The sequence below is a fragment of the Paralichthys olivaceus genome, chromosome 19 (assembly GCF_024713975.1).
Source record: "Paralichthys olivaceus isolate ysfri-2021 chromosome 19, ASM2471397v2, whole genome shotgun sequence".
Taxonomy (NCBI): domain Eukaryota; kingdom Metazoa; phylum Chordata; class Actinopteri; order Pleuronectiformes; family Paralichthyidae; genus Paralichthys; species Paralichthys olivaceus.
This window is the reverse complement of record NC_091111.1, coordinates 3,875,662-3,901,220: the sequence shown is the minus strand read 5'-3', so window position 1 is coordinate 3,901,220 and position 25,559 is coordinate 3,875,662. Positions and strand designations below refer to the sequence as shown.

The 25,559-nt window shown below is 39.7% G+C and overlaps 1 protein-coding gene across 2 annotated transcripts in view; it reads left to right on the top strand.

Moving 5' to 3' along the window:
• cd2ap (CD2-associated protein) overlaps positions 1-24,878 on the top strand; it is a 53,542-nt gene extending 28,664 nt beyond the window's left edge. The window contains exons 10-19 of one of the 2 annotated variants that reach the window (XM_020091754.2): positions 346-399; positions 2,814-2,850; positions 4,933-4,995; positions 9,759-9,909; positions 10,218-10,327; positions 12,456-12,571; positions 14,057-14,140; positions 17,068-17,309; positions 18,463-18,526; positions 21,406-24,878. In XM_020091754.2, the coding sequence (XP_019947313.2) occupies positions 346-399; positions 2,814-2,850; positions 4,933-4,995; positions 9,759-9,909; positions 10,218-10,327; positions 12,456-12,571; positions 14,057-14,140; positions 17,068-17,309; positions 18,463-18,526; positions 21,406-21,447 (963 nt within the window). In that variant the 3' untranslated portion in view covers positions 21,448-24,878. Of the gene's footprint in view, positions 1-345; positions 400-2,813; positions 2,851-4,932; positions 4,996-9,758; positions 9,910-10,217; positions 10,328-12,452; positions 12,572-14,056; positions 14,141-17,067; positions 17,310-18,462; positions 18,527-21,405 lie in introns of both variants that reach the window. The other variant, XM_020091753.2, reaches the window with a different exon arrangement.
• Positions 24,879-25,559: the final 681 nt, after the last annotated feature.

The following is a 25,559-nucleotide window of genomic DNA, read 5'->3' as shown; positions in this document are numbered from 1 at the left end:
AGCTTAACTTCCCCACATAACAAATGCAGAAATCTCTATTGATTTCCTACGAAGGATTTTCCATGTCGGTAATAAGGCCTCTTAATAATTAGCCAGATGCCTTTTAGGGTAAAGAGCTTATTCCTGGGGAATCTTTAATAATCAGTGAAGCAGCTTTTGGAGAGGATCTTCAGGTTGTGTTGACAGTGTTTGAGCTGACTGTGGAAGTGTATCTGTTCCTCACTGTTCCTCGTGTTCATGTGAGGGACATTAAAGCACGTTGAGGTCTCACCAAAGAAAGTAATGAGATGTATTTCACTCATTATGCATCATTATATTTTATATGTCCCTGTGTTCATGTTTCAGTCTCCCACGTCCAGGGGGTCATTGAAAGCATCCCCTAAGCAGGAGCCAGATGAGGTAAGCGAGCGTTGCCCCTGATGAAACAAGACCAGGAGGATAATTGTTGTTTTGCTGCAGTGAAGCAAAAACCTGATCACACACTTTAACTGATTTTGTTTAAACTTGATTTCTTTTCGACAAAAATTGATTCGCTTCAGTCCAATTTTAGTGATTTGGTTTTTTGTTTTTTGTGGAGGCAGCCATGTTTTTTTACTGTCGTCCAAACTGGACAAACTAAAACCTTTTGAGTTTTCATAACAACTGAAGTTCACCACAGGTTATCCTTCATGTTTGGAAGGGGAGGGTGAGATGAGGAGTATTCAGCTGCAATATGAAACTTCACCTGTAGATGTCACTAAATTCTACACACTGAACCTTTAACTCTAATTGTACATGATTCTAGACTCTCAGTTAAATACATAAAAACATTTCACTTTTCACTCTCACATACAGGTGAAATGCCCTCATATACACAACTGATTTACAACATAACATGTGAATGATTTTTGGTGTCATTTGTGTATGTGAGAGGTAATTCTGAATAATGAAGCTAGCAAACCCTCATGAGATAACGAGAACAGAGAGACAGAACGTTACTGAATGCAAGATGCTTCTTCAGAGGTCGTGCAGCAGGTCAAACAATTGTCTGTAAATGAATGCACGTTGTTGAGTAAGAACGAATTACAACTGACAGTAGTTAATTTAGTGGATAACTTCCATCAGTCATGCAATTGTTCATTTCTGATTAGGGATAAAAAGATTTGTATTCTTCATGATCACAGGTCAACAAGTGAATATTTCTCATCATCGTTTTTTTTTTACCAAATGAACACTTACTAAGTTTAACACTGTTATATACATAGCTCTACAAGTTGTCTTAATGTAGAAGGTAAGTCGAGATTCATAGCAGTACAGAGATCTGTCGCCCTGATTCTTTAAATCCCCTCTGGGAACTTGTTGTTATCACCATGCATTTGTCTTGCTTTTCAAAATCTTGTGCCTATATTACCCACAATGCAATATGACTGCAGACAGTGCAGTTTATTAGTTCTTTCTCACCCCTGGATTTTATATTTTCAAACATGTAGTCGTCAGTCCAAACTGATACCGACTCAGGTGACAACATTTGAAGCAGATAATCACTCACAGTACAATGACAGGAGAACTCGCATCCTGTGAATGTGACTGTGCGTCGAGCCGGACCCACTGGGCTTATATAATATGATTGGAATGTAAATGAGTTGCTTATTTAATGGCTGTCAGCAGTCAACCCATCAACGCTGATTATATACCCTGCAGGCTCTGGGGCTCTATTTGCTGTGCAGAGATTACTATGATATTGTTAAGGATGTTCCTCACAAATAATTCCCCTGTTGATTAAACTGAAATTTCAATTTAGAGTAGTCAGCTATTAAATTTTAATTAGATTTTCTACATCACAAGGCTACAAGGTTGTTTAGGTTTTGGGAGAGGGAGCAGATCTGTCCCACTCTCCACTCACACTGCTGTTGTACAACATGTGGGTGTTAATATGCAGAGTAGAGCACTGCTGTCTGCCGGGGATGCAGCTGTAGCTCTTGACCTGTGGCTGTGTATCATCTTAGATACAACTATTAACCAGTGTGAAATATTAGTCATAAGTTTAAACAACTTGTATTTCTGGTGCCTTCTAGCGAGGATAGATATAACTTAATTTCACACAGCCTTGATATAAATGAAAATCGTCCGAAAATTAAAGTCAGTAAATGTCAAAAAGCCACAAACTACAGAGGAAAAGTACTTTAACTGCAGGATTAAATGCAACAGATCTAAAACTAGCTTCGCCGCATTCAGACCCGACGTGAAGCAAGTTATCTTGTTGCGTGACTAGTTTCGCCACAGGATCCTCTGTGCTTACTTGATTATCAAACACAACCCTTGAATATTCGGCCACTCTCCTCCTTCTAATATAAATAGTATTGATTTGTGCTTTAGTTATCCTGTGACAGGATATTTCATTGTTGCCAGTAGTCATTGTATTGCAACACAGTAAACTTTATTTTTTAAACAAATTGAAAGAAATGCATGACAAATTAGCATTAGTATTTATTAAAATTCTATTTTTTTGGTACACAGACATGAAAGAATGGTTAAAGTCAATATTATAAGGTCCGAAATTAATGAGTTTTAGATTTATATAAAAATGCTTGATTCTTGTTCAGCTCTATATAAAAAAAAACTACAGAATTTGTTTTTCTCATGCCACAAAAGTTTCAGGGCTTTAATCTCTGATATGATTAGATTTTCGTTTTTTTAGACCAAACCTAATTTGTCGTCCATTCCTTCCTTCAGGTTATACGGTTTCTTTGATGTGATAGTAGTTGTTAGTGCACATTATTGAGCCATCGACTTAGATGTCAGACTGACCTACTTTCTTTTTCTCTTCCTCTCAGAAACCAAAGAAGCCACCTCCCCCATCAAAAAACATAGGTAAGAAGCAGCTAACACCCTTCAGCTCATTAAATCTTATCAACTCAGTGGTGAGCGTGAGGGAAGGCTGCTGCTCGATGGCTCTTGCAGTGGAGCGTTCTTGCCCTCCAACAAAGCACACTTTTATATTTAGTGTGATATGCAGAGGTACATTGATCGGGCCTCTGACTCTAGTGCATGTTATTGTTGACATTTTAGCCAAAGCACAGATGTTGCATGGTCATTTTCTTATTTAAAAGAAATTCCAACAAGGCTGATTTTAGGAGTTGGTTCTGGGATCAACGTTTTCTCCACAAATATCACCATGTTCACTTATGATGCTGTGTGATCAGTTATCAAACAACGCAAAAGAGACTACCTGTTGAACAGAGCAAGACTGCTGTGTATAATTTAGATTATGACTAAATCTGTTTACCTATATGAACCTGGGAAAACCTGGGAGCAGAGAGTTCCCTGTTCACACCACCAGAGATCGTCTGTTTCATCTCAAATGTTCTGCTTTAACAGCTGCTGTGCCTGGTTGGGGCGTGCAGGAGAAATGATGGAAATGTCAATGACTGCACATCAGTTCAAATTTATATCCCACTAACTTTTACTACTTTTACTGTGGAGTAGCAGGGGAAATTGTATTTAACATCTTGAAAGACTTGAAAGAAAAATGAACGATGTGAAGCCAAATCATAAATCTGAACTTCTTCATCTTAGTGTATGGGACACAGACAAAACTAAAAAGTCAAACTACATGTCATATTAATCTTTCTCAGAAATGTTCAGTGCTCATGTTTCTTGCAAGTTTGGTGTTAATTAGTTATTAGATATGAGAACAGGCTGAAATGTGAAGATTGACAGTGGGAGGATGTTGAGACATCTTTATATACAGTCTATGGTTCATACATACAACTCATCTGGGGAATGTCTAGCTAGGTTCAGGGGTGCAGTGAATGTGTAAAAACAGCTTAGCACTGAGACAAAGATGGGAGAATTAAGCAAGAGCACAAAACTCCTAAAGGTTTGAAGTAGCAAACAATTATCCTGCTCATTCAGCAAAGAACAGTGTCAATGTAAAATTAGTTCACAGAGCAAAGAAGGTTGGAGCCCCCTGTCTCAACCTTATAAAGGAAACAGTGTTTGTTGTTTGCATCACGTCAGAAATTAGATTACTGTTGAAAATGCTCAATAATCACATTACTTAGTGTACATGTAATTACACTAAGTTCAAATGTGTGGTTTACCAGCAGAATTCCTGGTACTCAAACATAGTTTATGCTTCTGCGTCGACGCGGACCCCTACCCCGTAGCCTGACGCGCACCTCCAAAAAAAATCCTAACTACGCGTCGCGTTGACGCGGACCGCAAGCGCTGTGATTGGTCCGCTCAGAATGTAAGTTCCGGCAGTTGCTTTTTCCGGTCTTTCTTCCTCGTCGTACAGACCACCTCCGCAAACGTCTTCTCTGTCGCCTGCGCTTCAACATTTGTAATATAAGCATTTGTTCTTCAATATTAATGAGCTCCAACTCCAAATACAGCTGCTCCAAAAAAACATGTTGTAACTAAAAAATCCTAAAACATTTCTCATCTTATCAAACAATTCAAGGCATCACTGCCCTCATTTCTTCATGGTGGTTCTATGCTTGTGTAAAAGTGCTTGACACTACAGTTTGCAGAATGCACACTTGCATCATTGTTTTCCTGGCTGCACAGGAAGTAACACATCATTTGCATTTGTATCCTTCTCCCTCTGCATTGTTTTGTAGTCTGTTTCTGAGACAGTGACAGTGCACGACTTCCTGTCTGTGTTGAGATTCTTCAACACATCTCATAAGCCAAACCACAAATATAGCATAGGTGCACTTGCACGGCACAGTGGGTTCTTTTGTGCCAGTTAGAAATATAGAATGAATCTATCTATGTAATAGTTTGTTCCGCAAAAACTGGTGGAGGGCGCTGTGTGGTTTTTTTTTTTTTTTTTTGGTGTGTGTTATTGTTCCTGTGAAAGTGTGTGTTCCTTCTCGTCTGTTGAGTCTTTGACCCTTCGGTTCAGACAGATAAGTGACTTTCTGTGGACCATGTTTCGTTTCTCAGCTCTCAAACCCGAGGTTCCCAGTGCCGACAAGAAACCTCATCCCATCAGGACTGAGGACAGAGGTACGATCATTTCATTTTTCTCCCTCCCTGTCTCATCTCATTCTCTTATTTCCTTACTTTCACAGTTTTGCTTTCTTTCACACGTTACTCACATTTTTTGGGAGATTTCAAATGCTCTGTTGGTCCTTGCACTCAACACTCAACCTGGGCCAAATTTGTTTCCGTCTTTAGCCTCGTTTCTTCTCCTTCTTCTCCTGCTTTCACCATATTTATTCATACATTTGCTCTCTACGGTTCACTAAGATTTGGACATTATCTCAGGTGGCAACCGCTGCTCCCTTTTCAGATCTTCTCACAGTGAGAAGAGCCCACAGTCACATTAACACAGTATACAGTTGTGTTTTACTCAGGACACTGTAGCATTTGCAATCTTAGCCGTTAACTCCACGGCCATTGTGCAATGTGTAACTCCAGCACTGCTTTCTTGAGAATATCATCACTGTGGATTCAGGGCAGTTAGCCCCAATGTGGCTTTAAAATGCAGAATACAAATTATTTTTTTTATACCCAGCACTCATGCAGCATTAAAACTTAAGGCAAATTGTTCAGCACCACTGAGGAAGGTGAATGTCAACAATACTGCACCACAGCAGGCTGCAGCTAGTGGAGTAAAGGTAAAGTCACCTTTCAGTTGGAAAACTATCAGGGAAAGAAAACCGCCGCTGACAAAGGACTCGTCCTTGTCATCTGGAGATGATTCACCAAACCAGCATTTACTTGTTGTTTCCTGTTTTTTAATCAGCCTAACTTCAGCCTCCATGTTGCATATTTGACCATTAATTTAGCACGTTTTAGTAATTTCAGATGTACTTGCATGTTTTTGCTATTTAACCATTTTTGTTTAGGTCCTTTTTTTGTGGGAATTAGTCCTAGTTTTCTTCTTTTAGAGTCAAACGTGCTTTATGGATTTTTTTACTTTATTATTTATTAGAACAAGGTGTGTACCTGTTTAGAGGTTGATTTGTTCTATGATTGCATTCCTACCTGAGGTCAGTCAGTTCGTCTTATCTAATCTCATCACATGTTGAGGCGAGCACGGTTATGACGTTGCTGGTTTGAAAAAGACGGATATACTGTCAATGCAGTTTCTATCTCACTGGGGTTTGTGTGTTTTTGTCTTTTGTACTCCTATCTTTGTGAGGACCAGTTGGAGTTATAAAGCTATAGGGTGAGGACATTTTGGCTGGTCCTCAAGTCTTCAATCTTCAGGTTAAAAATAGGTTTAGGTAAGTGTCAGTTTGGTTGTTAGTTGTACTTAGTTGTAATGGATGAGGTTAAGAAATGCCTAGAGAACGCATTATGTCAATAAGTGAATTATGTGTGTGTGGGGGCGTGGGTGTATCGGTTCCGCAAGAACTTGACTAAGCTGCTGCATCGGTGTCACATCTTTTGCACCTTTACATTAAAATATAATTTTTCGATGTTGATTTTGCGAATGTAAACTGCTCCTCATGGTGTTTAAACATGTAGTATCCCTACAGTACATTATGTGAAAATGACTTGTCAACGAGGACAAAAGCAGCACAAAACAAGTAGACTGAGGCTCCTTAGTTATTTAGTCACATTACTGTATAAATGTAAGTCATCATGTTACATCATCTGAAGAGGAAATGTCATTTGAATTCAGTTTAATCTGCAGACATGTTCTTGATTTCCCTGGGTGCACCCATCATCACAGCAGAACAACATCTTCCCTTCCTCGCTTTCTGCTAATATGTAGTTCAGCCCAGCAGCTATTAAAGCCCAATGCCATTGAAGCATGTAATTCTTGATTATTTTTCTTATGTCCTTTTTTAACTTGGAGCTCATGCGATATGTCAGTGACAGTTTATCCCCTCGAATGAAACGAGTGCATGCCAAGCCTCCCTTCCACATTCAAAATACATGCAGCATTTAGAGCACATGCATCACATCACTGTCTGAATTGACAAATGTTCACCCTGAGAGTTGAACAAACAACTTCCTTTATTGAATATATATAACTGGAAAAAAAAAGCAGCGAATGGGTTCATTGCGTTGATAAAGTGTCAGTTTTCTGTTCCTGTGTCGGAAATAAAAAAGTATGGCAATCTCAAAATAGAATTTGAAAATATTGATTCACATTTTCTGCAATTTCCATTAGATTTTTTTTTTTTGCTGGACTGTTTTTGGTGTGTGAAATGAAACTATTTTCAAAAAGCAGGTTGATAAATGAGAAAATCACATGCTCAGGTGATAAATGATTTGAATCAGACAGTGAAATAGGTAAGTTTATATTTTGTATAGAAATAAAATGTTATTCTTGTCAACTAGAGGCTTAAGGCAGAATAAGGTACCCATCAATAAATAAAGGTATTTAAAAAGCTGGTGTCTTTGGATCTGAAAGTGCAGATACATGTGCAGCTGCATGTGCCCACTCACTCTCTGTTTCCTCCTCACGTCTTCACTTAGGTGATTAGTGTTGTTACCATCGGTTAGCCTGCTCCTCTACTCTAGACGCCTCTGTGTCTCTTCTTTCTAACTTTGTTGTACAGCTCCGTTTTTTGTTCTTTCGCTTTTTTTTTGCACTCTCTCGCCAGTTTCAGCCTCCTCTCTTCTTCCTCTGTCTTTCAGGGCGTCTTCAAGGATGTTAGATCTTTTCTTAGATTCCTAACAGGACTAACTTAAGTTTAACGTGAAGGGACCCACACATAAATAGGGGTAACATGAAAACTTCACACTACAGCTGTGCTCTGGAAGAACAGCTAATTACGGCATCTGCGGATTATTATATTATTCAATCATTATACAACAATTTTAATTAGATGCATTTTTAAATTGCTCACAGATATGCCTTTTTCCATTTATTTTCTATATTAACCTTACCCTAACCCTATATTTGTATCTTCCAAATATATTGTGTTGTCATATTTAAATAAAACACTCTAATGAGGCTAGATAAATAAATCCATGCTAAGTATTGAAAAGAACCAAATCATATTTTTAAATTGAGTTATTTAAACAGCCTGCTGTCTTTTCTAAATTATTTTTAAGGCAAACAATAATTAACGAATAGACTGATGCATACAAGAGCAACAATCAACTGCTTTCTGTAACAACTGAGAGAGAGGGAGCTGGGGGGGGCAGCCCAGAGAGACCACACCACCGAGAGACCACACCACCACTACACCACCACTACACCTGTGCAGTCTAAAAACTGTTTTTCTCTTCACTTTGGCCTTTTATAAAACTGAAGCTGCTTATTTGGAAAATTCACAGTCTACCGTTAAAAACAAGGTCTGAATAGTGGAGCCAGCTAGTTTTTCTTGTTGTTTTGGTTAGTGGGTGGAACATGTGATTGGCAGGATGAAGCTGGAGAAAATAAATGGGTGATAGCGTCTGATTTCAGTGATTCAGTCTCCATTCTCTTAAAGGTCCAGTGTGAAAGGGATCTATTGGCAGATATTTAATGTAGAATAATCCTCATGATGTTTTCACTAATTTGTTTCATCTAAATTGTATGAATTGTAGTTTTCTTTAGCCCAGAAAAGGCCCTTTATATTTAAATACTTTATATTTACATCGAGGGGGTCCTCTCTACGGAGGCCACCATGTTTTTTACATTAGTCCAGACTGAACAAACTAAACACCTTTGAGTTTTTATGACAACTGAAGCTACCACAGGTTCTTATTTATGTTTGGAAGGGGAGGGTGAGGTGAGGGGTGTTCAGCTGCAACATGCAACTTCAACACTAGATATCCCAAATTTCTACACACTGTACCTTTACGTGTTTTGAAGCCCAAAATGTAATTAACTTCACTGCTACTTAAGATAGATAGATAGATAGATAGATAGATAGACAGATAGACAGATAGACGGATGAACTTTATTGATCCCAGTTGGGAAATTGTTTTCACAGCAGTAGGTCAAAGACATTCACAAAGAGTAAGATCACAAAAGGAACAAGGTGCAATTTGGCACCTTGTTCCTCTTGTGTGACGTCTGGCAGAATTCTGATTTGAAAAAAGATAATTATAGAAGAAAATGTGACATTTCATGTATTGATTTGAGGAAGGTCACAATCTCCTCAGCACTCTGCACGGATGTGATGTTTGTGTCTGACACTTTTTTTTTTCTTTTTTTTTTCCCTCACCGGCACAGAAGCTTAACAGGATGTTTAAACCATAGCTTCATACTTCATGTAACCAATCCCCTAACTCTTAAACCTCAGTCATGCAAAAAGAATGTCATGAAACTTTTGTGTTTCTCAGTTAACCATGTTAGAATTCGTCTTATCCATTGACACAAAGATCAGGCTGTGGGTAAACTGGTTGACAGGCAGATTGAAGAGGTTCAGTGTTTTCTTTTTTCGCAGCCATAACGTTTTAACAGTCATCTCATATATTCCTACTGCTGTGTTGCAGCATTTCATCATTTTTAGATCTCTGAGATGTAAATTATTGTGGTCCTCATCAAGAACAACTGCAGATAGAACAAAATATCACCATATAAACTGGGAAGAAATTGATTTTTTGTGACCCAGACGTTAAATTATTGATTTCAGTCACTCTCGATAACTGTTTGTAGTAGTAACCATGATTCCAGGTGAAAGGCGAAACTCAGCTTTGTCAGTTTAAATGTTTTCATGGCGAAATGACTCGTGTTGACTAATTAAGCAATATTTTAATTTAAAATGTTCAGACTAGGCTCTAAATTTCACTCTTTCTTCCTATACTTCTTGTGTTTTATTTTGTTTGTTTTCCCTTCTACAGCTCTCCACTCAAATCTTCTTTCTCTGTTTTAGTTGACAAACCGACGCCAGATCACAAACCATCCAAGCCTGCAGCGCCTGTGGTCCCGCCCAAGAAGCCGATCCCTCCTCCAGGGAAAGGCCGACAGGGAAGCCTCCCACCAAAGAGGCCCGACAAGCCTCTCACTCCCTCACCAAACCTCAAGTAAGTCTTATTATCCCTGTGTCTTCTACCTCTTTAAGTTTTTCTTCATCAATCTGAACACTGCCGACATCTTTATCTACAAACATCCAGAGCTTTTCAGTCCATACAGCTCTGGTATAGATAATTTCACATAAAGACTTTTACATGGCAGCAATCTTAGGAAATAGCGTTTTACACAAAGGACAGGGTCTATTATACATACTACATAGTAATTACCAATGCCTTTGTAGGACACAGATTACTTAGAGTTCACTCATTTCATCTGGTTTCTTGTACATTTTTCTTCCAATTTATTTCCTTTTTTGCAGGCACAATGGAGAGGTGCCTTCCATAAGACCAAGGTCTGACTTTGAGCCATTATTGCCCACCAAACCGAAAACACTGTCTGGAGACTGGGGGGACAAGTCCTCGGATATGGGTATGTACAGTTAAAAGTTTGTTTTGCCAGATTTATAGCAGGAGTCTTGATCATTGGTTGGGTGAAGTGTTTGAGTCCACAGAACGCTGGATTCTCAGGGGTAAACAGCGTCGCAGCAGAATCCAGGACAATTGAAGTTGATGGTGACCTACACTTCAGACGTAATAAAACAACAGAAAAACAAAACAAGCCTCCAAACTGCTCGTTTGGTTTCATCCAAGTGTCCGCAAGTCCTGACATTCATATTCAATGACTTCTGCTGCAACATAGTTTATCCCTGAGACTCCAGAAGTGTTTTGTGGACTCGAACATTTCACACAGCCATCCATCAACATAGTTATGAGTAGATGATGGCTGCATTTAAATTTTTCTGTGTACCAATCTCTTTAAATTGAACTGAAGGCAGAAGGAGAAAATAAAGCATATAGTTTGAATAGAGCCGACCTGAAGGGATTTTACAAGAGTGTTTGTGAAGGATTTGTTGTGTTGGTGGTAAAGCACTGCTAAAAGTCAGTCTGAGACACATGGCCATGGAACATGAAAATCCAATCACACAAAATGCAATCACAGGCACTGCTCTCTGACAGTGGCAGTTTAACACTGGGTAGGTGCAAAGTGCTGTTACATAGCAGTTTTTCACTGTGAGAGTGACGCACTCTCATAAACAACATCTGTGTTTACTTTAAGTCACAACACACAAGCAGCTTCATTTATACACCAAATCAGGGTTGGAGAACTTTTTCCCTATTAAGGGAATTTTTTTATTTTTAGGGCCATACTAATTATTGAACATCTATCACATTGATGTCTAAAGTGCATTGCTGCTTTTTGATGAGGTGTCTGATGTCAGATGGTAGTGATGATAATGAGGGTACTTGCAGCTGGTTTTAGCCAAAACAGTTTGCTCAGAGGAACCTCACCTTTATTTGTTTCCTCTTCCATGGGTATTTTCTGTTACTATTTATTTTTATTATTTGTTTGTTGGTTTGATCTGTCTTGTGTAAGCTGTCCATGCTTGGACACCAGTGAACTCCACTGAAGAGTTAACTTAATCAAAAGCATATGATTGGAACTCATCCAGTTAATCTAAATGTTTCCAGCTGTAACGATGCTCAAGATCCTTCTTTCTTATCATCATGAGCATGCCCTTGCAAACTATATGCCCACTGGCTTCGACCATAAGTCAACTTTTGTGCATTTCTTGTGGAAAAATACATCCAATTCTGTCCACTTTTCCGTTCTGGGCATACACCATAATCCTTGTTACTTAGCGACAGAAGGAGAAGGAGTATGAACGGTCACCACCCCTGTCCTCAATTCTCTTACAATGGCCCTTAATTTCCCTATACTGCAAAAAGACCCAGGCATTTATTCCTACATTTTGTATTTTAAGAAGAATGTGCTGTCCAGATTTAAAAAAAATATTCTGTTTTCATTTACAAAGGAATTAAAGAAGCTCCAACTCTGCTATCTCTGTTGAATTTTTTTCTGTAAGACATCTTCAGTACAACATCAGAAAAAAACTAATAAGACGCACCCACTTGTTTATTAGTAAATGCTGACACATTGCTGTATGTATTCAAATTTTACTATAGAGCAAAGCATGACAAAGGCATAAGAATGCACAACACCACTCCCATTCAGGCCAAAGAAAAATAATTTAATTGGAGCTTAGGGGTACAACAGGAGCAAAGAATGTAAATGAGTTATTTGTTCAGCACACGGCCAAATAAGGACTGAGATCAGTTACCTCGTTAACCCCTCTTTATTCTACAGAGGGGAAAAAAACAATCAGGAAATAATTATCCCATTGTAGTAATTATCTTTATCATAATAACTGATTTGTGTTTCTCTACAATATTTTCCTAATCAAAAGTATGTTAACTGCAGCTTTTGTCTGCTTGGTGAACATTTCACTTCAGCATATGAGAATACTGAATTTTCTTCTACACTGCTTGATCTTAAACCATCGCACGAGCAATTACATTTCAGTCAAAGTGAATGTAATGTCACAAATGTCAATTAAGTTGTGGATGCTTCCTTCAGTCATGGCAGAAATGTCCCGAATGTTGTCTTGTTCATGTTCTTCCTCTTCTGTCTGCATCTCTGTCTCATCTGTCCTCAGCAGATCTGATGAGTTTTGATGACCTGTCGTCTACCTCAGGGAAGCTCTCTCACCCCACTGCGAGCAGACCAAAGATGCCTGGCAGGAGGCTGCCTGCCCAGTTCGGTGGAGGACAGTCGGTGAGCATTACTCACACACAAACACACACTGTGGCTCAAAATGATAAGAGAAATCTCCAGACATGTCGATATCTGCAGTCTATTAATTTTATATCCTGAGCTCTTGGTCTGTCGTATCCTCGTGATATCTTACATCAGTTATTACTATGCCCGGCCTATTGGAAGCCTGATATCTACATCTATCCATTCATTAACTATAACACTTATCCTATGAGGATTGTGGGGTGTCATCACAAGTCAGTATAAAAGTTATAGTTATGTAAGTTATACTTTTTGTGATGTTAGGAACAAAAATGTAATAACTTTAATCCCAGTTTTTCCTCCTGCTTTTTTATTTGACTGTAAACACCAGATTTGCCAGATTTGCACATATCCAAAATCCAATTGAAATCTACGTCTTTTATAATATTTTTTAAATGTTGTGCATTTCCCATCCAGAAATGTAGACTTTTCTTTGTGATAAAAAACCTAATACACATCCAAGGAATGCTCCAAAAATACCAACACATCCCACATCTTTCTGGGAAAAATGCAAAATTCAGAATATCCAAACCTAACATCAAATTCAGTGGAATATTAGTGGGCATGTAAACATCCTGATATTGAGAGACTAGATAGCGTGTCACAAATTGTAGGTGGGTTGTCAGATGCTGTACGTCCACACGTGTATATTCAATTATGGTAACATTCCAGATCCAGTGCCAGTTGGCAAAATGCTTATGTTGTTAGACACTGAACTAGAGTCAAAATAAAAGGCAAACATCTTAGCACATTTTATCCTCTGTAACTTATTGATGTTGACTCAATAACGTAGAATTAAACATTTGGCTTTAGTCCGATTAATGTGCCCTCAGAAAGCTGCTGTCTGAAGGAAAGGAAACCTCATTCTGTAACTTCACTCTACATTGTGAGATTTTTGTAGTTTAGCAGGAGTCAGTGTGGTTCCCTGTATTTCAGGAGAGTCTTGCTCTGTTGCTTTACACACATCATATCAACCGTTTAAGCTAATCAACCTGTAATCTTTATTAAGTCTGTGAGTTTTGTTTTTTTTATAGCTGCTGCTGCCTGCGTATGTTGAAAGTCAATCCTAATAGATTAAAAATCATTCAGGATTATTTTTAATCTCACACAAGGTTGTTTGAGGCATCAGCTGCTATTCCCATGGTTTCTTTGTCACTGGCAACACATTTTGTTCGAGCACCGATCCACAATTCCCACTTTGACAACCACTGCCTGACCATCTGTGACGTGGTAAACTCCCTGTTGACACACAGATGTCTTATCACCTAACTTCATCTTTTCAAATCCCCTTTCAGTGCAGCGACTTGTGTTGAAGTGTCAGTCAACTGCACTGGTCCAAACAAATAGAAGATAAGCTGTCACTGAGGATAGGCTCTTCTCTGAATGTTGGCAGTCTATTATCAGCAGGTTTTTTGTCAGGAAGCTGAAAATATTTATGTCAACTTCTCTAAAATTCTCTTGCAGCCCAACAAGGAAGTGAATGTGGAAAAATCCTTCAAGGTGGATGAAGAGGATGCAGCCAAACCAAAGCTAGCAGACACCAGAAAGGTAACTCATTTTTTTAAATGTCCAAGATGTATCAACATTTATTTCCCAGGTTAAAATGTTAAAACTGTTGGTTGATGCTTGAAACATTGCACACTGGTGTCCATTTGTTATAGAGAGAGGGGAAACTCTTGATTACAACATTCTAACATCCATTGTACACAAAATAATATTATTACAATATCCAGCAATACTTTTTAAAGTACACAGGTTAGAACCCCATATTATCATGACTAAATAATAATCAAGAATAAAAGAGTAACTTTTAGTAAGTTCCTTCCTTGAGATCTGATCTCAAGTGGCCACAGGATACGCATTCAAGCTGTTGACTTGTTATCTAATACCTCAGTTGTTAATACAAAGCCTGAACAGAGTCTACATGCAAAGGCTTCCGTCTGACATGTGATGAAGCACAACCACCGCCTCCCTCATTACCCCCATTACCACTTAAGGAGTCGCCTCTGAAGAGCTGCAACGATGTGTCTAAAAATCTGTAGTTGGTCATCAAATAAATTGATTTAGTAAAACGTTCACAGCAGAGTATGTGAGCCCCCTGAGTAAAGAAAGGTTGCAGCCTTTAAATTCCTTGTTGACCAAGATTAACTGTGGCAGCCTTGGTAGAAAGGAAATAGTGATTTACATGTTGATCTTTAGCAGATTTTAAACTCTTTCGATAAATCTCTTCTTTACAATCCTTTTATAAAGATAGATAGATGAAAAAGAACAAAAGGAATCAAAATAAAACTTAAGGCTGGAAAAAATCTAATTAGCCTCAAGTCAAAGATAAGTGGGAAATCAAGCATTGCATTGGAGTTTCATTAAGAATCTGTAGAGAAAAGGTGAATGATTGTATGGAGGTGGATTTAGAGGATTTTGTGGAAGTGGAGAATGTTGATATCAGCTCAAAATCAGAGAATCAGAGGAAGTGTAAAACCAAAGTGCATACTGTTTAAATATATGTATTTATATGTTATTGAGTGAATTGTGGGATTTCAGCCTATTAATTCCCCTGTGTAATGTAAACAGATACTAAAGTTATATCAAAAAGATGAAAAATATAAAAGGTTTAATACCCGCAGACCCTCTCACACACAAACACAAGCCAGTTAATATGCACGTGAAAGGAGCTGTCTGCAGTGTGGGTATATGTTTATGTGTTTGTGATGGAGGACAGCATGGGGTGAGGTCGATGGAAACAACCACCTGTAGTTCAGTCTTCCAGTTCAGCACTTCATTAATTGCCTCAGATGCTATCTATAGTCTGGATTGGTCATGGTTTACCGAGACTAATTAGACCTGACTGTTCAGTTGGGGGTACCCAGCATCTTGACCGCCCTACTGTTAACAAGACACACACACAAACACACACACACACACACACAGAGGCAGACAGAGCAGTCAAAGTAAAGCCTGGTTTGGAGCTCTCATTTCCCTACAGCTCAGACTACCAGAGGTGAATTTACAGGCAATGGACTATTTCCCCTTTGCCCTTGTATCTTTTGACAATGGGATTCTGACCCTCATAACATTTTCATCAGTGAAGGTGAAGGAAGAGAGAAAGTATGTGAGCCCCCTGGGCAGGAGTCGCTGCAACCACTGGATTTTGGAACTGAAGTGATCGAGATAAAAAGAAAAATATTCTGCGGCGAAGCCATTTAACCCCTTTTTATGTTCCTACATGAATGCCTGCTGTGGCTAACAAACAACAATCAAAAATCCAATTCAATCCAACTGTATTGGTCCCAAAGGCAAAATAGGGTAGTTAACAACAAGATACAGACAGGTACTGACAAAAATCCACTAAAACAACGACTAAGTAAAGCTGTTTTTGAATACCAAACCAGACCTTCATGCATGAACAGTGCAGCAGGAGATTCTCCACTCAGACAGAGCGTTCAGATGAGAGGTGGTGCATGGTGTATCCATTTAATTCTGCTGCAGTGATCACATTCGCTTGCGGTGAATCCTGTGGACGATCTTCTGCTGTGGCTCATTCGGACATTTTTACTTGGGGGCTGGCTGAAAAAATAGAGAAAGACATTTGCGTTCCCATATACAGCCCCTCCGGAGAATGTCAGAGGATTATCCGGAGTTTATTGCATGTCTGAAAGCAGCTTAAAACTCCATAAAAGCTGTTGAGTTGTTTCTTTAAAAATACTATTTATTTATTTCTAGAACATCAGCATCATCGTGTAGGATATCAACAGGCCTGTTAGTAGAGAGCGATTTAGCAGAAATATCAGTGCACTAACGCTTCATTACAAAGATAAATACACGTTTAAGAGTTCAGTAACTCAAAAACTACAGGCACAGGTAAGACCAGAGTACCAAAGCCAAACTGAAAGGCTCCAGTGGCTCTGTGATGCTGTTGTGAAATTTTCCCCTGAGCAGAAAAGGTCGCTGCAAATCAATTGTCACTATTCTGGCTCCTTCATTCTACCGTGAGCATTTGTCCTGAGGGAAGTGATATCTTCAAGGATGACAGGCCCCTGCACAAAATGTCACCAGATTTGTAAACAAAAGAACAGCATGTGCTTCGAAATAATTTGTCTTCATCCCCACCGAAGCTGTTTTCAGACATGAGGCAGGACGTGACGTATATTCACATTTTCAGATGCTCTCAAATTTCATCATCTTTCCTGGTTGACATGTCTGTCGGGGTCTTTTATGTGTATTTGTTATCCTCAGATTTTTTGTTTCCAGAGTAAGTCCTCTGGACGATCTCCTGCTGTCTTCTTACATTGCTCAATCAGGCATTAGTATTTAGGGCTAACAGGAGAAACCCAGTAGAATGTGAGACATTTGTGTTCTCACATGCAGCACCTCTGGATCATTTTTTAGATTCTCAAGAGTTTAGAGCGTGTCAGCACAATACACCTCCACATCTATAGCTGTCTACTTCTGTCTCTTTTTTTTTTTTATCTACACAGCCTTCCACAAACACCATATCCCAGTCAACATCTCTTCAAAAGCCCACCACGGCCAGCATCGAGGTCAAGCCGAGCACCGATGCCAAGCCGAGCCCCGCAGTGGCACCACCGAGCTCCAACAGCATCTCTCATAGCAGCCGAGGCCGGCATGAGCCTGAGGAGCCGAGCTCTCAGCTGGACGAGCTGAGGAGCCAGATGAAGGAGCTGCTGATGTCCGTGGAGCTGCTCAAAACCCAGCAAATGTAATGAGACGCGATGTGCATGAGAACAGAGTTTGAATATGTTGCAGTGAAGAGGAAATAGAGAAGTGAATGTGTTGGTGAAAGGATCTGAGCTTGTGGACATATGTTGGGTTGTGTATCGTTTGGAGTTTTTCCAATACTGGTGCTGAATCAATATTTCATGGGGCCTAAATGGTGCCAGAACGATAAAAATTCACACCACCCAAGCAAATTGATTGCTTAATTGCTTAAACTTCACAGTTCAGTGTGTCATAGTTCCCATTCATGTTAAGAGACAAATGACTAATTTCGGTTCACACGCTATTTGAAGTACACAAATTGTCAAACGGTGAATCCTTCCAAATGTATCTGCCTGACTAAGTCTGCGGTGTTCTCCCTTTACTCAGTTCATTTTCAAAAATGTCCTGCACGTCCTGGTGTTCAAATCTTTTCAACGGAACAACAGCCACACGCTTGAATGTTTAGCTGTAGGCGTTTTGTTGCCATGTCGACTCGCGTTTGTGGTAGCTTTCAGCTTAGGTGTAATGCTAACTGCACCAAAATTCAGCTGTGTAGGAACAGGCACCAGATTTCAGTCCCCAGCCCCCGTTGATCCATTTATACTTGACAGATTGTTTGAGAATGGTGGGACAAATTTTAGCGTCTGTTTAAGGTGTGACATTAATTATTTTTAGGAGTTTCTGTTCACATTAATGCGAAACTCATCAACAGTCACCCTAGTGCTACTTTTAAATTCTATGTATTTGTATTGCCTAAAGCAGTTTCTTCTGAGCCATATTTCCTCCATTACTCACATCATAGTGACGCTAGTTACTTTATACTATTCTGTAATTATATATCAGAATATACTATATAAAGATCTGAGCATGAATCATTGTGACCGTTTTACAGTGATACAAGGTTTCATGCTGAGCTGCTTTTTCATGCTGACAATTGCCATTTGGTTTTGTTGAAGGACATTTAGCTCGCAGTGTTTTAGCATTAAAGGTTTGTTTCATGTTCTAGGAAACATTTTCCCACAGATGTAAAATGTACCTTCTTTTTTTCTCCATCTTCAAAGAACAGACAATAGTTGCAACACAAACATTTGAGCCTTTCATATATGCTGCAGCAGTGCATACTAATGAGTCTGTACGTGTGTCTTTATTTCCAGGAAAGAGATAGGGGAGCTGCGACGAGAGCTGGAGGAGGAGAGGATAAAGCGTGTGAACCTGCAGGTAACATTGATCTCAATAGGAATGCACACTGGGCTGTCTACATGCATTACTCTCATTAGTTTAGCCAAATATCGATGCTGTTTTGCACACACAAGGACCCAAACAAGCACATGGACATGCATGCGCACATATACTGCAACGCATGCACCAACAGGTACATACAGTATTGACTTTTAATGGCCGCCCAACAGCAGTAAGAGGCTGTGATGGCCAGTTTATGGTCTGTCTAAACAAATGTAGTTTGCAAGACGTGCTGTAGGAAATCAGATGTGTGTATATTTATTTAAAACCGCCACACAGGAATATATCCTCCACTTATATATATATATTATATATATATATATTTCATAATTTCCTTTAACAATTTGGGTGATCACGAGAAATGATGCACAAACAAAAATGCCATAAAGGTCATTGAAGAAAGCTTCACCTTGTGAGCACAGCTATAACATTTTAATAAAATACAGGAGGATACTGTTTCCTCTGTCCCTGAGTGCAAATTTAACTCTGCCATCGCCTTGTTTAAGGAAATGAATTTGCTGGAAGCACATTATGCTCGTCCACTGCTTTGGGAACCTCAGGCCACGTGTTTCTTGGTTTGGACTGAGATACTCAATACACTACACAAAGCACGTTTTTTCCATATCCAATACCCCAACTCCTTCATGTTTTTTTCATACATTCCATAACACAACAGATATATAACAAACTCTGTTGAGTTCGTTATATATCTACCAATAAGAAACTATTAGCTTTTGTTCTTTCATAAATGAACCAACAGTTACAATTACATCATCAGGGGGTGCGACTTGTTTCTGTTGCCTGCTTCGATACTCTGTTGTCGACCATGCCTAGTAACATTTGAAGGGATAGTTCAATTGTATTGGAGCTGCACCATAGCACCCCCCCCCCCCCCCCCCCCCCCCCCCCCCCCCCCCCCCTTGGAAGGAGAGGGTGAGGTGAGGGGTGTTCAGCTGCAAAATACAATTTCAACACTAGATATCACTAAATTCTACACACTGTACCTTTAAGGTGGTATAATTTAGTTAGTTCATTCAAAATATATTAATAGATAATATATTAATATTATTTGTAAAATGCATTTTAGGAAAGATGGGGTGTTTTATCTCCACTGAGATGAACCAACCAGCCAGTATAAGCCAGCTCCGGTGAGACAGCAGCATGGCAGCGATATGAATTCCATCACAGGAGGACAGAACGCCTGTGGAGTGCTCCACACACAAACATAAAGATCATAGATTTGTTTAAACCTCTTACGATTAACTTCTACCTTCGTGTGTTCAGTGTATAGTAAGAGATTACAAACCAGTAAAAAAAACAAAAAAGATATAGGGAAATTACCATATCGCTTACTTTGGTACTCTGCTCCTGGTCTGTTGCTGGGTGAAGCACAGAATGTGTGATGCAACGTGCAAAGACACATTCAGCTCCAGTCTTTTGTTAAGGCACATAGAAGAGGGGGGGGTAGTTATAGCATTTAATGGAACTCAACTCCTACAGCTTGCACGTGTGACTTCAGATAGTGTAATCAATATGAGGGTTATATAGCAGGGTGTGTCCTTCAATAGAGTTATTTTTTTTCCGACAACTTCCCGAGTCAGTATCTATCATCATTTATATAGTATGGGTGTGGAACCTTTTGCCTAACAAGTTGCTGCTTCAGTTTTTATAACATCCTTCCATATTGAATATGATTATTTAAATAACCTCTGTAATGTGATGCCTGCAACGTATTGTTTTTGGCATCTGATGTCAGATGGTAGTGGTGATAATGATGATACCCGAAGCTGGTTCTGGCCAAAACAACTTGGTCATACAAGCTCAACTGAGAGAGATTCTAGTCACATTCCAAGCCAAGAGAGAAAAACTGGGCTTATGTTGTGGTGTCCATCAGTGTTTGTTTTCGTAATTTTCCATATCAGCTACGACTCTGAAACCTTGATCCTCAGCAGCAACATCTGTCTTCATTAGTTCTCTTTCAGAATGAGGTTACAGCTTTGTCTCTGTAGCTCTTTTTGCACTGGTCAAAAAAAAAGAATTTACACCCTGACATATCGACAATGGGAATTGATACAATCAGCATTCACTTCCATGTCAGATTACTTTTTAATCTGCTCTGGCTTCGATATGCAGTGATGGAAAAGTGACCCCCGGGTGAACGTACTAATTTGACAATACAGCACCTCAGTTTTCAGTGCGTTGGTTACATTGAACATGGTGCACCAAGGGAAAAGAAGAAACCAAACACGTCTGCTGGCAATGGGAGAGAAATAAATTGCCTTTTTGCAGCAGGTTTACCTGCGTCAAAAATAAACCCTGTGTATACCCACTTATTCTGGTGTCAAATTGGTGTCAGAGCAATCTTGTAAAAGTTTTTTTTTTGGCCAGCAAACCCGGTGAAGTGTTAATTTGTCCTCACTGCTCATCAGTCGGATGATTCTGGCAGTTATGATGTTCCAGAGAAAATGATGGCTTCATTTCAATATGAATTTAAAAACGGGACTAAAGACATAACCACTCTACAGGGTGGTAATAATAAACACATTAGGGTCCGTTAGTGACTTTTGAAAGTCTTGTCCTCAGCCTTCTGAATATTGTTTCAGTTCTGTTTGAAGATACTTTGCTGCTCAGCTCAGGTTTTCCTCCAGGATGTAGCTTCGTTATAATTTCCTCCTCTTAATCCTCACCACTAAACAAATCCCGTCCGCAGCGGGAGCACCTCCACCTGTGTGTTTCACAGCTTTGGACGGTGTCTCTAAATCATGAGCTCAACCTGCTCTGACAGATACAGCACAGTGCAGATTTAATTTGCGAATCTGCTTTCTGACAGTCTGTGTTGTGCGTTTGTGTACCCACAGATGGAGATAGAAAAACTCAAGCGAACCGTCCACTCGACGTGAAGCTCGCGCCGCAATCACCAGCGTGCATCAAGGCCAGCTGCTGGCCTGTCGACCAACCAGAGAGCAGGAAGGCGGTGAGGGACGGACGGAGAGAGGGTGGAGAATCAGATCGGCCACCTGGAGCACAATCTCTTTTCAGTGATCTACAATAATAAACTCGCCCCATATTTGTAAGATTTACATTTTGCACATATCATTTTTTTTTTCAAGCTAGATGTAATTATGTTCCAGATGTATATGTTTCTCTTTTTCTTTTCTTTTTTTTCTTTTGCCAACACATGAAAACTGAGGCCTTACTGCAAACTACATGCGCTGGACTTTTTTTATTTTCTTCTGGTCACATTTTCTCTCCCTTTTACTCCGATGTTCCTCGAACTCCTCAGGGAGGAGCTTCACTCTCAGTACTACTGACTTTGTATAAAGCAGGGGGCGTTTGTTTTCCTCGCCTAATTTTCTTTCTCTTCATTTTTTTTTATGATGCACAAATTTTTTGATTATAAAATGTGAGAAAATAATTAATTTCAGTTAACAACCTCGCATCCTCACGATAAATGATTTTTTTTTTTTCTTTCTCGTGCAGCGCCTGACAGCAGTAGCCTCCACGGCTGCTGTGCTTCAGAGACAGCGCTGTGTTCGATTCTCTTTGTCTTTTATATGTTTTCTAGCATTCCTATCCAGGGTAACACTACTGTGCCTGATAAAAAAAAGTAAATTCTATTAAGTGTTTATAATGGGAGCTTACATTTTCCACGATGGTGTCTGGAATGTCTGCAGCATGATGATATTGTATATCTATATTTTTTAAGTCTACTGACGTGTCTAGTCAAATGCTATATAGAGGACCTCTTCTAGGCTGGTCTCTTCTATCTTTATGAGGGTTGCATTCGTTTCATGTTCTCAGAGCTTCAGCCACACAGTCTGCAGGTGATGCAGATACACACACACACACACACACACACAATCACGAAGGAGTTCTATCATTCACACATGGCCAGTTTTTGAAAAAGGCCGCCTCTGTGTTTTTAATCTGGCGTTTATCCTCCCTTTCTCCTTTGACTCGCAGTGAAATGATCTGAGAGGAGCCTCGTCTCTCTGTGTTTTGTATTAGCCTGCACAGCACTCATCAGATGTCCTGTAATCATTGAACATGCCTGTACACAAGTTCAACTGGAAGTGTAGAAATAACATTTAAAAAAAAAAAACTCACACTCTCTTAACTCTATTAGAGAAGAAATGTTTATTAGAGCTCCACTGTCGTTTTTTAAAATGTGATTGTATCAAATAATTTAAAAATGATCTCGGCAGACTTTTAAAACAATCACAACGACGCAATCTGTGTGTCTGCCAAATGTCTTTTTTAGCAACACTAGCATCACAGCTATAGCATCGGCCATCACTATGAGTTTGTCCGTCTGTTGATTGGACAGGTCACTGCTTCGATGGAAAAATATGCAGAAGGTTGACAAATTAAAGGAGAAACCAAGATAATGTGTCTTAGTGAAGGGTTGGGCCACCAGAATAGCTTCAGTCCATTGATTCTCCGTCTGTAACTGTCTGGAGAGCGCTTTGTAACGGAAACCAAACCAAAATGTCCATAGGTGTCCCATCCATACTACCACACATCCACTCTGCTCAAGTTACACCTGGTGTCCACACTACTCCAGAGTGTCAGAGCTGCTGAAACTGAGAAGTTGGAAAATGTTTGGAAACGATGACGTTGACACTCACAATCACTTGCTGATTGGCTCTTTTCCCTAATTTGTCAAACTCCTATCACATGACCCCATTCCAGCAGAATGGCATTAGCCTCGGCTACCACTGTAGAACACAACCTGGATCATCAATTACAAAGGCCTTACTGATCCTGTTGTCTTTGCGAATAGTTGTGCAGATTAAATTCTGCAAAGCCATGATTTTACTTTTTACCATTTTTTTCTTCAACTAACATGCAAATGCTTCCTACTAACTTCCTGCATACCCAGTGTACGTGAGTTGTCACGTGATATGCGTTTTCAGGCGTGTTAGAATGGACAGGGATTAAACCGAACATGTGGACAGATTGTGGATCCCATTTTTAAACAAATGCAGCAGTATGGATGTGTTATCATCCTCTATCTCTCCACTCGTTCTTCAGGTTTTTCCTTTAATTTGTCATCCATTTTGTGGGATGCATTCCCACGAGGTTTGATACAGATATTCAGCCACACTGCACAGTGATGTCACAGTGCACTCAATCACCCTGGAGCACACTTCTACATCATTCCAGCAAAATGATGTCTAGCAACAGCAATACATTTTTAAATATATATATATAAAACATGATATATATACAGTTGGGACCAACCTATGCCCTGAGGTTCTTATACAGTTAAAAGTGAATGCATTTGTAAGTCATGTATTTGGTCCTGCTGTTACGAATCATATATTTGGTGTATGTTGAGCTGTTTGCACGGTGGACTCGCCGGCAGTCGCAGCTCTTAAACAGAAAATAAAACGTGGCTGGTTTCTTGCTGTATACTTTGTTTTCTCTTTCAGGACAGAACTGTTGTCTTCAGGACGCTAGTTGCTCTTTTAATTCTGAGATATCTGGACTCCTAACCGCTGCTAGCACGGTGGTTCAGGGTTGCAGAAGTGTGCAGCGCGGTGCGGGTGGAACTAACACGGTGTAGGGTGCGAGCTGCCCTCAGTAACATCAGACCTGTAGCCCTGAGCTCTTAGTGTGCGGCTCTGTGCTGACGATAACCAGCTTATCCCTTGGTGTGGACATGCTTTTTGAGTTGTCTCCTCTGGCCTCAGCGTGGATTGGAGGGATGTGATAGCTCTGAACACTGGTCAAAATATTGACAGCAGCTTCCTGTTCCAAGTTTAATGTTCTGTCATCGCCAATACTCATACTCTTTATCCTTAGTGCTTTTTTTATTTTGTATTCTCACAGATACATCGCAGAGGTCTTAAAGAAGCGTTACTTTACTTTTAAATCATCCTCAGGCTTTGGTTTAATGTGTCCTGTGTGTGTGTGTGTGTGTGTATATGTGTGTTTCTGCCCACAAAAGTAACAGTGTCCATGAAGTGCTGGACTGCAGAGCGCATTGACCAAGTTGTCTTTCTGCCCTTAATGATACAGCACCCCCGCAGTGAGAGGATGCCTGATGTAAAACAAACAAAACTCTCCAGCATCATGGCCGGGCAATGAAATAATTACAATGTGGGGGAACGAGGCACCCAGGGGGGTTTGGGTGACAGCTTTTTGTGTAATATCTGTAATGCAGCTTAACTTCCACATATTGTACATTCCAGAGTTTGACACCAAGAAAAGAAATCTGTGCACATTTATAACATATTTTCAAGTGATTTTGTTTACAAGAGCTGTATCCTTGCATGAGCTGAGAATCTTTCCAAAAAAAAGAATAAATATCGTCTTTATTTACTGACTCAGACTGTCTTTTCCTTCTTTTTTTTTGTGTGTGCATCATTCTACAAAGTTTTCACAGCCTCACAACAGCCTTGAGGCTTGTTCATGCTTGGATTCCTAAAAATGCGTTCTTGGAAATATCGAGTGGAAAATCGACCAGAGGAGAGAATGAGTTTCTGAGGAAGTGCAGCGCCTCACAGTTTTTAAATTACGCATGGATGACGTGTTCCATCTATTATCGTATCTGACTTCTGTCTGTCTAACCCGCTGGTTGTGTGCATACATGCACCTGGTCTGTTCGAACAAGAGGAAGTGATTATATAAATACATTTATCTTTGTCCGTTTGATTTTGCTCATCACACTCTCATTATGATCCTGCTCCAAGATATTGATCTCATCCAAAATCTGACTGCACTCCTCTTCCTCCCTCTGTCCATAAGTGAAGGCAAAGAATTGTTGATTCAGTTACATTTTGAGCTTTTGATGCCAGAGTCAGTGAAGCAGTGATAGTGGAGCCGCAGTATCGAGAATTAAATAACCAATTAAAACCGAACATAACAGTAACATGAGCACTACGTTGGTCCATGTTGTTGGCTTCACTTTTAACTGTCTTGTAGTCCATCTTTATATTCAGTTTTGGGATAGTTGGCCATGCACCTGCCCAGTTCAGCTGTTCATTTTCTGTACCTCTTTCATTCG